Genomic DNA, 14,418 nt, shown 5'->3' on the forward strand with positions numbered 1-14,418 from the left:
GTGAGTCACTACAAGACAAATGAATAAGAATTCTATTCATATCAGGAATAAAACCACAGCATTTCATCGTACAACTTCAAATGTAAGATTTTGTAGAAGTTGGTAACATGGTGAAAACAAAATAAGAGGTTTTCATATTGATCAGAAAGAACATTCTGGGTAACCCTCATCGAACACTGAAAGAACACTGGGTAACCATCAGCTAATAGCTGTAAGTAGAAACAAGTAAACTTTTCTATTTTAAAGAAGTCCTGGATTGAAATTAAATGATTACATTATAAATAAAGGCCTGCCTTGTTCGATGATAAATCATAATTTATCCATACATAAAACACCATCGTCCATGGGGAAGGAACCAAAAAGAAAAGGAGACAGAACAATTCTACTCACATTCGGAGGAGGGCTTTATAAAAGGGTCGTGTAAAAAAGGCATCTAGCAAATACTGATGTATCAGAGCAAGACCAAGAATTCGACCACTAAACCTGAACCTGGAAGAAAAAGAGTTACAATCATCATACTGAGGCTCTGCGGTTTGTAGACTGCTCTGTCATCAAAACTTACATATCTTTCCAAACAGCATTTTTTTAAATCAGAAAGCTGTGTATAAATTGAGGGTTTTTTTGTGTGTGTTTGGTTTTAAATTTTCTTGCATTTCTTTTACATGCTCAGTAAGGCACAGAAAAAAACCCCACAAGTCCACAGGGTGTGGAGAATCCCTCAGATACCTAAAGTTGCAACTTCACCATAAAGTCAAATCCATATTAACCGAATCAACCCTAGCCTCTTCATAGAAGTGTATCTACCACACATCCCATATAGGATTAACTTGTTTTCATGTTACTGGGAGGCCAAAGGTTTTTCATCTGACTGATGATTAGGGAGTTCTATATACATTTTCATGACAGATGGCTGGAAGCTTTTCAGTGTATCACAGTGCCCTCCACCTCTATGTCAACATGATCTAAACAACCTTCTCTCCTCTCTCTTCCCCAGTTATCTTCATTTTGTTGGGTATATAAGGAGTGTTGGGTGGGAGGGAGTTGAACAGATTGCAGATCAGGTGGCAGCCAACTTTGAAATAGTAGGGTCTTCACAATATTCCCAAGGGAATAAAGACCCATTGTGAAAAAACCTCCACATCTCTGGAATTAGATTTAAGTGTAGTGTTATTTTTCAAATAAAGTAATGTTTCTTACGCTGATTATACGTCCTCAGTAACAGTTTTCGTGGAACACTTAGGGCTTTACTGCAGCTGCCTGTACCCAGGGTTTGCAAGATAAGGATGTGACATGCAGAGCCCTTCCCTTCCGTGTATAGCAGCTTGTCATAGCTGCATTTTCTGAATTCTCCAAGGCTGTACAAGACCAGTGGTGTCACTGGCACAAGCCTCCCAGAAAGACAGGGGTCATCCCCCCCTTGCCCCCTAAGGTCTCTGGTCCAGCACTGCAGAAGCCAGAGATTAATACAAAATGTTGGAGGAAGTTGTGTAGCATGTAAGGATTTTTCTCCCCTTTTTGCCAGACTTCTGTTTTTCCAATATAGCATATATCATTTATTGTTGCAATATTTGAGTTCAACAGGCAGGTTGCTTCAACTTGATGCAGCCAACCATTTCATTTTCTGTTCATTTCTAAAACTGGTAATGAGATTCCTTTCTGATCCACATACTTCATAAGTGGCTTCCAATAAGTAAAGACTTAGTACATGTCTGTCCTACACAGATGATCAACCATTCTACTATTACCATATCCTGACTACGCACACAACAGAATTACCTGTTAAAATTCACAGTACAGCTTTACAGACTATGGTGATGCCAGAGCTTGTATCAACTGAGGGCGATTCAAACTGCTTTATAGTAGTGAAAATGAAATTACGTAAAAATCCTTGATAACTATTTTAGAAGTATGTGTGTATGTCCAGACTTTGCTTAACAGCTATGCAAGCAGCAGTCCTCCCCCACCCTTTATTAGGATACCTTCATAGATTTCCATCCAACAGATAAGTTGGGTTTTTTCCACTGAGGAGCCCTCTGTACTCTTTAGGAAGACTCAAACAAACAACATACAGTAACACCTGTTTGAAATCTCCCTTAGTCTCCTTAGCTGACAAAAAGCCAATGTTTCTTTCATTATTTTTTAATTCACAAGAGACTAATACTGCTTTCATGAAATGACTGCTAATGTACAAGGAACGTGGAGAGTTGTGTTGTGAGAAAATCCCATGGTACAAGTTTCAAATCATAAGTTTTGCTGACCTTGTGAGAAATAAGAGAATTTAAACCACAAGAGAAAACAGAATCAGGGAAGTCAGAAGAAATGCAGTTATTTTGCTGCTGGTTAAAAAGATGGGATTCTGGTTTCTATGTTTGAGCAGATATGAGCAGATGTCTACATGTGGGAACAACAGAAAACATAGCTGAAAAACAAAGAAAAATCATTCTTACCACTCATGGTGATTGTCTACAAAAGCAGACATGGGACTTATTTGTACTGTATAGGTATCGTTGGCTGAATATTCAAATAAACCATAATATGGATTGAAGAGCTCTCTAGACACCAGGAAAAAAAACTCTCTTGAAGGTCCACTGTAGTCCAACCTTTAAAGAGAAACTTGACATTACTATAAAGCGTTCATGTGTGCAAAGAAATGCTTCATGAATCTACATTCTTTATGCTCTACTTTAATTAAAATTTCATAAGATTTTAACCAGAACCCTTATTCTGCAGATTGCTTAATGCCAAGGTATGTGAAGTCCTCATGGGGCTATTCTGAAATGGAATAGCTCGGATGGCTGGAATGAAATGCTCTGTGCGAGCTGCTCTCATAAAAAAATTTGGCTCTAACTGTAGTGGCCTCTTTGCCACAGGAATATAACCAAATAATTGAGGGTAAGGGGGAGGAGGAGACATAAAAAGAGCTAACATGAGACCTATCTGCAAATGACAAATTAAGGAAGAAAATGAACACTGCTCATATTTTGTCTTCGCAGACCTGCAACAATAGGACAATTTGAAAGATAATATTTCAGTTTTCCAGAGAAATATAATCAGAGATTACTTCAGTGATTTATCTTTCTTTGTCTTAAGTTTTCTTGTCTCTCTTCCAAACACGAGTGCACTTAAATGTCTTCTGGAGAGTGCATTTCCTTTGGAGGTGGTTGGGTTTTTTTTTTTTTTGGTTATTTCAAAATTCCAATACTAATGGAATCTAAATAACCCCCTTCCTGAACCATAAACAAACTCATTGCTGAGAAAGTAATGGAACTGAATTTTGACATTGTGCTTCAGGTCATCACTGAAATGAGTTAAGTATGAAGTTAGTGCTCTGGTAGAGCTGGAAAGCAGAAAATTAGGGATTTTCCTGTGGGGAACAGAGATGATTGTAATCCTGACAGATACATATCTTCTAGAGGCTGACACTTTCAAGAAGGTCTTGGTTTAGTATTAGAAAAATACTCAGAAGTATCACAGAGAAAGTCAGCTTTCACATAGGACTTCTGTCACTCATGTTTTGGCTCATGAACTTTTACAGAAGGGAAACATGGATGAGAGCTGTTTTCAAGGATGAAGTTCTCAGGAAAGTAAAAGCTAGGTACCATTATCAAGGTGAGGACAATGCCTCTTTATTGAATGAAATTCAGTCATTTGGAAGCACTTCACTTCTGTTAAGCTTCAGAAGTGAAGTACTGAAATAGATTCTTACCCTGGCAAAAAGGGCAGATTCCACGTTCAAATTGCAGACAAAAAAAACCCCAAACAAAACCTCAAAATGTTTTGATATCATGGACAACTGTTGGATCTTAATCCTGGCACAAACACCAGGATGAAGTAAAAGCTCATCTGGAAGGCTCCTGCAAGCTTCTGGGATAATCAGACTCACTATGAAATCTTAAAATAGGATAGAATCTGTGTGCTTCACTACCCACCATTTCATACAGCTCCTTTTGTTCGCAGAGTTATTATGAGTCATGTTAAATAAATCAATCGTAAGAGTCCTGCACTGCCAGTCAGATTTATCCCACAATTAAAGGCTTGGCACAAGGGTGAGAAAACTTCATACAAAAGGTATGCAACCACACAACAGCTGCAACTGTGGGGCATTTGGGTATTCAGGGACAGAGTAATATGTTGTTGGCAACATGACTCATGTCTCCTAGGAAGCACCATTAGTACTTCAGATTTACCACTCTCCAGTGCAAAGCAGCTTTTGCTAATAGCTAATAGAACTTAGGGAAAATAAGAAACCATACTCTTAGTATCAAAATTTTCTCATGTATCATGTAATGAATGTAAAAACATTAGCGTCACAATTGCATGACTGTAGAAAACAAAGGTTCAAGTAAGATACCAAACGTTATGAGACTTAAGATACAAATCATATGAACAACAATAACTATATCTGAGTTGCCCCACTTACTAATTTATAAACTAATACATCAGTAATTACTAAAATATTTTAATTTTTGAGGATTTCATTACCCATCATCAGGTAATGGGTAATGCATTTCTTTTACCAAGAGAAAAAGAAATGCAAGAGCAAACTCCCACTTAAAAAGCTTAAGAAAGGAGGAGCAAATAGGAAACAATTAACTTTCAGCATTCCTCCTCCTCTCCTCCACCCTGACCTGTCTTTCTGCACCTAGCCAAATGAAGTTTGATACATATCCTTGCACCATCTGTGATGAAACAATAGTTTGCACACATCCTTTCCTCATTCAAAACACATTTCTACATACAGACTTGACGTCATTTTAATTTTACTTTGCTCTTAATTAACTCACTCTTTTCCATTACAAAGAGAGTCTTGTGTAAAGTTGGCTAGAACAAGAAGAGGATGTGTCACCTCCATTTCCAGGTCACTCATCTTGCTGTACCAAGTGATGAAATGCAAAAGCCTGACATCTGATGAAGGAAGACCGTCTATCTGGATCAATCTCTATCTCACATATGATTTTAAAGTTTTCTCTTTCATTTTTAGACTTGAGTTGAGGTTGTAGCTGTGAAAGTAAAGGTTGGTAGGGCTGTATAAAACAGGCCTCATACCTGTATCCCCACCCTGCTCTGTCAATACAGTGTAATGTCATCCTGCACCAGCCTTGTCATTCCAGTTCTTTTTCCTCAGACAGCACGATGATATTATTTATATGAACAAGTCCACACTTGGCTTTCAGCTGTCAACATCATTCTAAGACTTCTGTGAGTCCTTATTAACACTGAGTACTTCATGGTGAACTTTACACAAACAACAGGATTTAGGGGTTTTCAAAGACAGATTAATTTTATCTAATCTTGTATGAGCTGTTTCTATTACAACTTAGCTACTTCCAAGATTCACACATTGCATGGCAATAATGCACATATAGCATCCCAAGAGCTGTGTGCTGCTATATTTTCTAAATATAGAGGAATAAAATTTACAAATACATTCATTAAACATATCAATATCAAGGCTTTAAGATCTGACAACTGGGTCACAAATCAAGAAATGAAAGAGGCCAATAGCACATTGTTCCAGTTTCGCTTGCAAGGAAAACCTAACCACATCTTGCTTTGCAACACATCTCACAACCTGTAACATGTTAGACTGTCACCAGACACAGAACAAGCATTCTCTGAAGGGACACCACAAATATTTGTATTTATTTGACAAGTAGCAACAGCATAGCTGCTTTTATTGGTGACTCAGGCCCTGGCCTGGAGGGACAGTGAGCACCTCCTGTACATTGCAGGCTTTCAGCTCCCTTTGCCTCAGACAGGAGCTGAATTAAGGATTGAGCCTCTAGCCTGCTCCTGAAGCACCCTCACTCCAACAAATGGCAGCTGTCTTTTAACAAGCACTGGAGATACAATGTCAGCACTAACAGAAAGGAAATATTAATAACATGAGAAAGTTGTTTATTTTTAATTTGCTTTCCCAGCAACATTCTAAAACACACACCAACTATTGTGAAAGTTCACATGAACACTTGCATTACTTCTGCAAAGGCAGGATACATTACATTTCACAATGCCTGAAAAGTCATCTTGAACAGCTGTATGTTCTAGGCTTATGTATGTGGCATTTCCTGAATGTAATCCTTCCTCTTTTCTCTTTAGACCACAAGATGTTTGGTGAAACAGCAGCTGCAAGACACACAGAGTTTTCAGATCACGTTTACTTCCCTGTTCTACTCACCCTTCTTCCCCAACAAACGTGACATAGAGCTTATTTCTCTGCAGGTCTTTTCTTGAGTAGCCCATGATCTGGTTAAAGGCATCTTCTAGCAAGTGATCTCTCCTAATGATTAATCTGAGGAGCAAAATAATTTTGAAATAGCAATTCATGAAAATGAACCACAGTTGGTAACATCTATTTACACTGCAAGGTGACAGGGTGACTTCAGAGAGATACAAGTTTCTGCTGGATAGTTTGATACCAATCAGGCAGCTTCTGACTCACAGTCTATGTCCTTCAAGGATCTACTTCAGATTTCAATAAAATGTCTCTCATACAAAGAAGTGTTGTTCTATTTTTTTATACCCTGGTTCTTCCTTAAAACAAAGGTTTCAGTGGGAAAGGTCCTGAAGTGGGCATTTTCATCAAGTTAAAATCCTTTTGTAAGGCTGGGTCTCTAAATCAGTCTTTCTGTAAGCAAGAATCTAACCATTTATGTAAAAAACAATCTCTTAACAAGGAAAAAGATACAACTGTGGGAAAGTCACTGAATTGTAACTCCAGAATAACACATCCCTACATTATCCCCAGTGTGTGACGGGACAGAAAGTCTAAGAGGAATGGCAGCTGTGTCCAAAACTAGACTGAAGGTTCTCATGTGAAAACACAATGTACCTTCTGAAAGAAAAATTGTGAAAGTGAGGGAGTGTCATCAAGATCTAAAATAAGAGGTGAAAGAAACCTCCTTACTTAAACATTTTATCTTCTGCCAAAAAAACTGTTTAATTAGTTTTGTGAAGTACAGCTTGCTTTACATTCAAATACTGCCATATGTGTGCATTTTATCAGTCAGTCAGCCTGAAGCTGGGAGCTGCTGCTGCCTGCAGAGAGACAGCTTACCTCTCCACACAGCCTCTTGCAAAGCCCTTGTAGGCCTTACTGCTTGTGCAGAGATCAGTCAGTGACTGCACTGTGCTATCCTGCAGAGGACATGGATTTGGGAAGGCCAAGCACTGGCAAGGGACATGGGCAACACGAGGACCCAGGCACTAAGTTGTGCTGGGGTGCTGGTTTGAAAAAAAAAGGAGCAGATCAGTGTATGCCTGGGAAAGGAACAGAGAACACTTCTGTTCAAAAATCAAGCTGTTGCTCTTCTTAAAAATCCACAGTGTGATGGCAAACAGGTCAGGACAAAAAAGGTGCAAGAAATGTAATGGATCTTAAAGCTAGCAAATGCCATCTTCTATCAGCTAACTGCACAAGTATTCGTGACAAAACTTCACAGATTAACCTCTAAGTGTTTGTGATTTCATTACATTACAGGCAGAAAATATTCAAGCTCTTCTTAAGACTGTCTAAACAATACCATTTTAAACCCATTTCCGCTGTGGAAGACTTTTAACAAGCCCACAGAAATTAAGTCTGAGCTCTGCACCAATTCTTGCAAAAAGTGACTGGCTGGGTGAAATAAAACAAAACCAAACCAAATCCAACCACCCAAAATACCTACCCCCTATTCTAACAGAAGAAACGGTTAAAAAAGTTCTAATGCTTCATGGCTACTGTGAGAGCATCAAACTATGAGAGTTTGAGAGCTGGCACAGGACTTGGTAATTTACACAATTATGAAAGCACCTTTTGCTGATGATCCTTAACATGTATGAAATCACTTGATTACCAAATAAATGAAGGAGGGAAGACCTTGCTCCAAGCATTCTAGCATTCAGAGTGCTGAAATAAAAATACTAGCAGTTTTTTAAGGTAAACCTTAGAATTTAATAACATTTGATTTTATGAGTCCTCTTTACTAAAGAGGACTGTGATATCAAGACAGGCAATTATGTACAAAAGATAAGCCTATCTAGTTTTTTCAGTGGAAAAAGACATGAGAAAATACAACTGTTTGTATCATAGAACATGCTGTAATGGAAGAATTCAGATGCCTCTTGTTCTGCATGCCTCTTTCCAAAGTGCTTTTTGGCACTGTACCGGTAAGATTGTTGGTATGAAAATATAGTTAGAGGAAAGATAGAAGAAGTGCTCAGAACTTGCTGTATCCTCTGCTATGAATCACATGCTGGCACTAAGTCTTTTATGATAGGCTTTGTATTTCCAGAAGTGCAAGGGTAACCACAACATCTGCATTCCTTCTACTGGGAAGAAGCTTGTAGATGTGCAAGGCAAGGCAAGCTGCCTGAGAAACAAATCCAGTTTCATGAGATTCTTCAACATACTTCAGTTTTCCTGGGCCTTGTCCATATCCTTTAGTCTCCAACTTCCTGTAAAAGTTCCTCAGCTTGGCTTCAAAATCTCTTTTGTAAGGAGCTGGAGCTCGGGCATTGGCACGCTGAGTACCTGCAGGAAACAATAAGCAAAGAATGAGCTGTAGTGACATGAACTGGTTAATGTCCCATCCTCTTCTGAAAAGACTCAACAGCAAAGGGCAGGGCACTTGTTTGGTTTGGTCACCTTTATAATGAGTAAAAGGCCGTGTATGTTCAAATCTGCTTTGCATCCAAGACTTTTCAGTTGCTCACTTCCAAAAGTATCACCTTTCTAAAGTAAGTATCGAAAGAGCAAATCCAGGTCAATGCAAAAGACAGTTTAAAAACCCAGCATGACTGGAAAGATTTAACTTTTGTTTGTCAAATACACTTTATTGCTAACCTTTAAAAGAGCTCATGAAATAAATGTTCTGCTCTGTTCTGGTTTTAATATTATCAGGAAAAACAGGAACTCAGAAGTGAAGCATAAACAGACTGCACTCTGCTGTGCTCTGTTGAATACATCAAGCTGAAGAAGGAATACTATTGGAAATTCCCTAGTAGAAGTTTTTCCCTGGGGAAGTAAAGCAAAAAAAATATTGGAAGAATGGGAAGACTGCCATTTCAGTTTGTGGAACTTTTCACACGTGCCTCCAGGCACATACATGATGATCATCGATAAGTGAATTTGTTTTAAAAAGAACGGGTTTTTAAGAGTTGATGTCTTAAAATCAGGGAGAGATGAGATCTGTATGCCAAAGAACTGGCATACTCCCACATCTGCATGTACAAGTCTAGTATGTACAAATTAGGTGTTTAGTCAGATCTGTTCTAAATATTACAACCATTAGAACTTCCATTGCCTCCCTGGATAAATTACATCCATTGACATGACTGCAAGACAATGGGCCAAAGAGGCAGCTAATCCTAGTTCTTTTACATTCACCTTCTCATCCCAAGTTCTTATAACATTAAATTCTTCCCCTGCAAGGCTGTGTAGACACCCCCACAAAGAAAAAATAAAAATCAGAGGTTGTTTAAAATTTCTCATGCCCTACACTATACATAGGTTGCCAACAACGTATGTGCAATTGGTGGTCATCTAACAAGCCCATAATGCACTGGAAATACAAACGAACAGTTTAGAAACACTTATATGTAGACTTCTGTCTTGCCTTATGTGAGCTTTCTTTTGGCACCCTATATGAAGCTAAGCCAACAGAGAAGCATTTATTGCTATATGGGTGAGGGCACGAGAATATAATGTTTCAGATCATGAAAAAGAGAGAATATGTATTTGTTCAGCCTGTGGGCAGAGATGAGGGGAAAAGAGAGGAGCTTGCTTAGCCACAAAGCATATAGGGCTGACGGAAAAGGCAATGAGCACATCCTGCGGAAGTGGCTGCTCAGATCTCTGCAGAGATCAGTAGGAGAACAAGTGAGATCAGTATTAACAGTGAATGCCATTTACCGATCTGTAAAAGACCTGTCTGACCAGAAAGACACTTGCCACTTCTAGGCTTAGCATGACATGTAGGAGGAATAGAAAACATCAGGAAATTCTAACAGCTCCAATGGGAACATGCAGGAACCCTTCAGAAAATAAATCACTGTCATTAATCTATACTGGTTATCCTCTTTTACTGAGAGCACCAAGGGCTTCTAGCATTCAGCTGAATTCTCTAGAAAACCCACAGAAACTTGAAACTGTAAACAGCCTTTCAATTACTGGCCTTTTCCCACTACTTTGTTTATTTTGCTTTGGGTCAAAGTAGGTACAAAAATGCAGTCATCAAATAAATGCAAAAAAAAAAAAAAAAAAGCATACTTTAATCTTAACCCCTGAAGGAAGTTTTTGTTGAGAGAGAATCTGGTAACACATTACTTCACGGTTCAGAAATCAGCAGTATATTATTCTATCAGCACATGACATGTCCTCATTGCAAATCAGAGGCATATGCCAAGAAATTCCTGGGCAATTATAATGATTACTTCCGCCTTGGGAACAAAAGATGTTAATGGAAGAGCTAAAAAACACCAGTGATGTGATCACATTTGATTTCCAAGAAGGTTATATTCTAAAGCAGATATAAAGAGCAGCTTCATGACTATTCATCTTTCCCAAAAGAGAAAGTACAACCAAATTGTGACTGATGTGAACAATGGATCCTTAACAAGCAACCTCGTGCAGTGCAGCACAGCCAGTTTAGCTGACAAAAGGGACACAGAGCCCTCACAGAAATGATGGGGTATTTACAGCTTCTCATCAAAAAAGTCATTTGTACACCAACACAAACATGCATGCTTGCAGAATGACAGGGAGAGTCAATGGTCTCTGTATTTTTCTGTGCAATAGAGATTACATTTTTAGGAGAAAGGGACTAAATCCATCACTGCTTATCATTTACTGTGTGCTGCTACTTTGAGGAATAGATGAGAATATTGCATGTTAAAGATTGAATGCATTTTGAAATTACTTTGTTGGAGTAAAGTCCTGCTCAATTTGCATTGGTGAATGTACTATTAAAGAAAAAAATTTAACTTTGAAAGCCAAATCTGTCAGGTTTGCAGTTGAACATAAGATGCACATATGCAGATTTCATTCTTCTTTTCAACAAAAGAAAACAGTTTTATCTAAACCATATATGTATCAAAAATATCAATACATGTGAATATTGTATTTTGTGGCTTTGCAGAATGTCATAAGATCATTAAGGTCTTTGCAGTTTCTTTGAATAGGTTCTACAGAGGTCCTAGGCCCAGCAGCAGAAAAAGCTGCCACTCAGGGTATGTTTATGAATGGTTTTAATCAGGCTTCTTGCAAAGGCTTTATTATGGACTGTGAAATGCCCACAGAAATCACAGTACTTTTTCTGATAAAATTTTTTTATTGCCTGCAACTACCTATAGTTGCTCACATCCCAAATGTTCTCTATCTATACTTTTGTTCTTGAATTTCTAGAAATCCCCTTAAGCCACTTCTGATTTAGTGCAGTGATTTCTACTTACGTATTATCTTCTTGATAAAACTAAAAGTAAGGCATCCATAAACTTCTAATTGCTCTGCTTAGCCTTCAGAGGTCAAATGAACTGGTCATATGTGACATAGTTTAGTTTTTACCTGCAACTTAGTTAATATGTGAAATATCATTTAATTCCATTATGACATGTGTATTTCCAGAGATCTGCAATATGCTATCTGTTGAACTCATGTTAAGGGATAGCAATCTGGCGTTACATAAAATTGTTATTGTCCCAAAGCCCCATTAACACTTTCATTTTAATGTACAGTTATTAGATCCATATGTCTAAGTCTCTAGGCATCAGGATCCTGGCACAAGCAGTCACTTAAGTTGTTTCACATCACTGAAAAACAAGTTTGCAAGTTTTACAAGTCAGAACAAAATCACAGTCTCTGAAGTTGTAGTACACCAAATCTTTTCTATTAGCAAAACCTCTTCTGAGCCCAAGGCAAAGGTTCAACTTTGACAGTCAAATGCAATCAAACTCATTCACTTTGCTCAGACGTAGGACTAAATGTACGTTTGTTTTTGCTGGAGCAACAGAACTTAGATCTTAAGGAATTTGGAAAGTCATTACATGCAGCATAATATAAACTGCATTATAGGTGCATTATCTCTACTGCACTATCTTACAGATACCATCATAATGAAAGTACTGCCATGACAAGCTCACTGATCACACAGAAGGTACTTTAGCTTATGTAACTCTACTCATCTAAAAGTCAGGAACCACAAAGGGGAATAGCTTATAGCTTCCCAAGAGCAGGTTCTTGGCTTTACGCTGCCGTGAATTTCAATTTGGAAAACAAACAAAATATTATAGTTAAACAATTATTCTATTGGCTTTTGGGAAGGCAGCTGGAGCGTGCTCCTGGCTTTACTGGCTTGGAACAGATCCTTAGCAAGTACAAGAAATGGTTTTGCACAGAAGCAGTGCCTGAACAACTCACCTGGAGAGTTCTGAGGCGAAGACACCGGCGAGCCTCTTGGGGACTGGCAATAACTAGGATGAAGTAAGGCATGTGGCGGCACATATGACATTATCTCCTCCTCAAACAAGCTGGTAAAAAGGAGCAAAAGAGAAATAAAGAGTTTATTTCTTGAATGGCATTTTTCACTTCCTAGGAATAAATCTCTAGTTACTAGCTTGCTTTCTTTGATAGTCACTTGACTTGACCACTATATAAACTTGCAGTGCTACAAAATATTTTATTGTCATTCCATCAATCAGATCTCAAAAGTACTGGAAAAGAGTGATTACTACTTTTGGGATACACTGCTATACATAATTTGGTATTTGTTTTCAAGGTTAAAATACAGTTGATCGGCCTTTAAAATTTGTGTTGTGTCACCCCCCCCCTTTTTTTTTTGACTTGTGTTCTCATTACAAAGGAGTCAATAGCCCTAAGTCACACTTTCATAGAAAAAAGATCTGCAATACTGCACGAAGACCAAGACAGAGATAAAGATTCTAAACCTCAGGGATTAAGAATCACATCTGAACATGTTGAGCATATTGAACAGTAGGCTTCTTGGCATAAGTTATTTCACTTTACTCTTAATGCTAATATTGTTGCAGAAACAGGTATAATATCTAGCCTGTTCAGGTTGAGTTATTTCATGCTTCATGTATTACTGACACACAGCTTTTAAGAAAAAAAAATAACCTTTTGCAGCGCAATCACTGCATCTTTGTACAGAGTCTGTATATATATTAAAATTTCAATCTTTTTTCCAAAATTGACACAAGAAAATCAAAAAAGAGAGTATCTAATATCAGAATGAACCTGGTATCAAAGCCTACGTTGTATGTTAAACACAACACAGATAAGAACAAACTGTTGAGATACATAAAAATTATTTTCAAACGTTGAGCTGCAGAAAGTATCACAAGCTAATCTGTTGCTACAGAGCTGAACCAATGAAATCAGTGTTCAAATGAAGGCTGTTTCTTACTAAGTTTGTTCAGTGAAAAAATACCTAGAAAGATTTTTGCATTCAATTTTTTTGTTTTAAATTGGTATTTTCTGGCAGTTCTTTTTATATTCATGACCATGCAGGCTTTCCTCCAAGTTACACTTTGATGCTGAAAATGTGATAAAATATAAACCACTATTTCAATCTGGAATGAAATTAAGAGGTAAAATGATGATTTGTGGTGTACACCAAACAGTATGTTTAGAAGAAACTGACAATTATTTTCACCTAACATCTGAAATAAAATATAATGCCATTCTTAAGTATTTTTAAAAATGTGATGCGTTGTACCTTCTGCAGTCCCTAAACATAAAGGGGTTTGTTTGGTTTTAGTTAGCTGAAATTTAATAACATGCGAAAATATGTATGGCGTACCCAAGCAATAAAAATATCAGGATTATTGATTCTACCCAGTTATTTACTACGCCTCAGAGTGCTCTACAGGACATTTATATCATTCCCCCTCCACCAACTGAGGAAACAGAGGCATGGAAACAGGTCTTCCTGGTAAGAGAAGAAATTCCATCATGTCAGTACACCACTTAGCCCACCTTTAATTTTAAAATGGTATCTACTCACAATAAGCTCACAATAACTGAGTCCAGTTTACATTTTAAGAAACTACTGGAGACATAGATAACTTTTTCTCAACAGTACATCATTGGAGCAATGGTACTGTTAGATTATTAATAAAATGGGCCTCACAAAACTCTTCAGTTATGTTTTTTTGGGGGAAAAAAGTAGATGAAGAGAAAAAAATCTGAAGAATACGATAGAGTTATTCTAGGGACACACTGGCTAATACTTTAATCTTAAAAATTACTTACACTGATTACGGCTTTTCTACAAAAAGAAAGATTGCAATAAAAATTTTGAATTTGCTTTATTTCCGCTATAAAAATTGTCTTCAGTCTTTGCTGTTAACAGAACACTAGAGGGAACAAAACCCAGTCAAAGAGCAGTTAGAAAATCATTCATGCAATCCTTATTAAAAAAC

The 14,418-nt window shown here is 37.7% G+C and overlaps 1 protein-coding gene across 3 annotated transcripts in view; it reads right to left on the bottom strand.

Annotated features, from left to right (window-relative positions):
• The window catches only part of HECW2 (HECT, C2 and WW domain containing E3 ubiquitin protein ligase 2), a 183,210-nt gene that overhangs the window by 13,482 nt on the left and 155,310 nt on the right, over window positions 1–14,418 (bottom strand). For all 3 annotated transcript variants that reach the window (XM_061376685.1, XM_061376677.1, XM_061376692.1), the window contains 5 exons: window positions 12,395–12,504; window positions 8,392–8,512; window positions 6,179–6,292; window positions 2,448–2,600; window positions 391–489 (listed from right to left, as the gene is read on the bottom strand). In XM_061376685.1, the coding sequence (XP_061232669.1) occupies window positions 391–489; window positions 2,448–2,600; window positions 6,179–6,292; window positions 8,392–8,512; window positions 12,395–12,504 (597 nt within the window). The remainder of the gene's footprint in view (window positions 1–390; window positions 490–2,447; window positions 2,601–6,178; window positions 6,293–8,391; window positions 8,513–12,394; window positions 12,505–14,418) is intronic.

Source organism: Neopsephotus bourkii, unplaced genomic scaffold (assembly GCF_033783945.1).
Source record: "Neopsephotus bourkii isolate Nb327-2 ecotype Australia unplaced genomic scaffold, CSIRO-AGI_Nbou_v1 NB_196, whole genome shotgun sequence".
Taxonomy (NCBI): Eukaryota; Metazoa; Chordata; class Aves; order Psittaciformes; family Psittacidae; genus Neopsephotus; species Neopsephotus bourkii.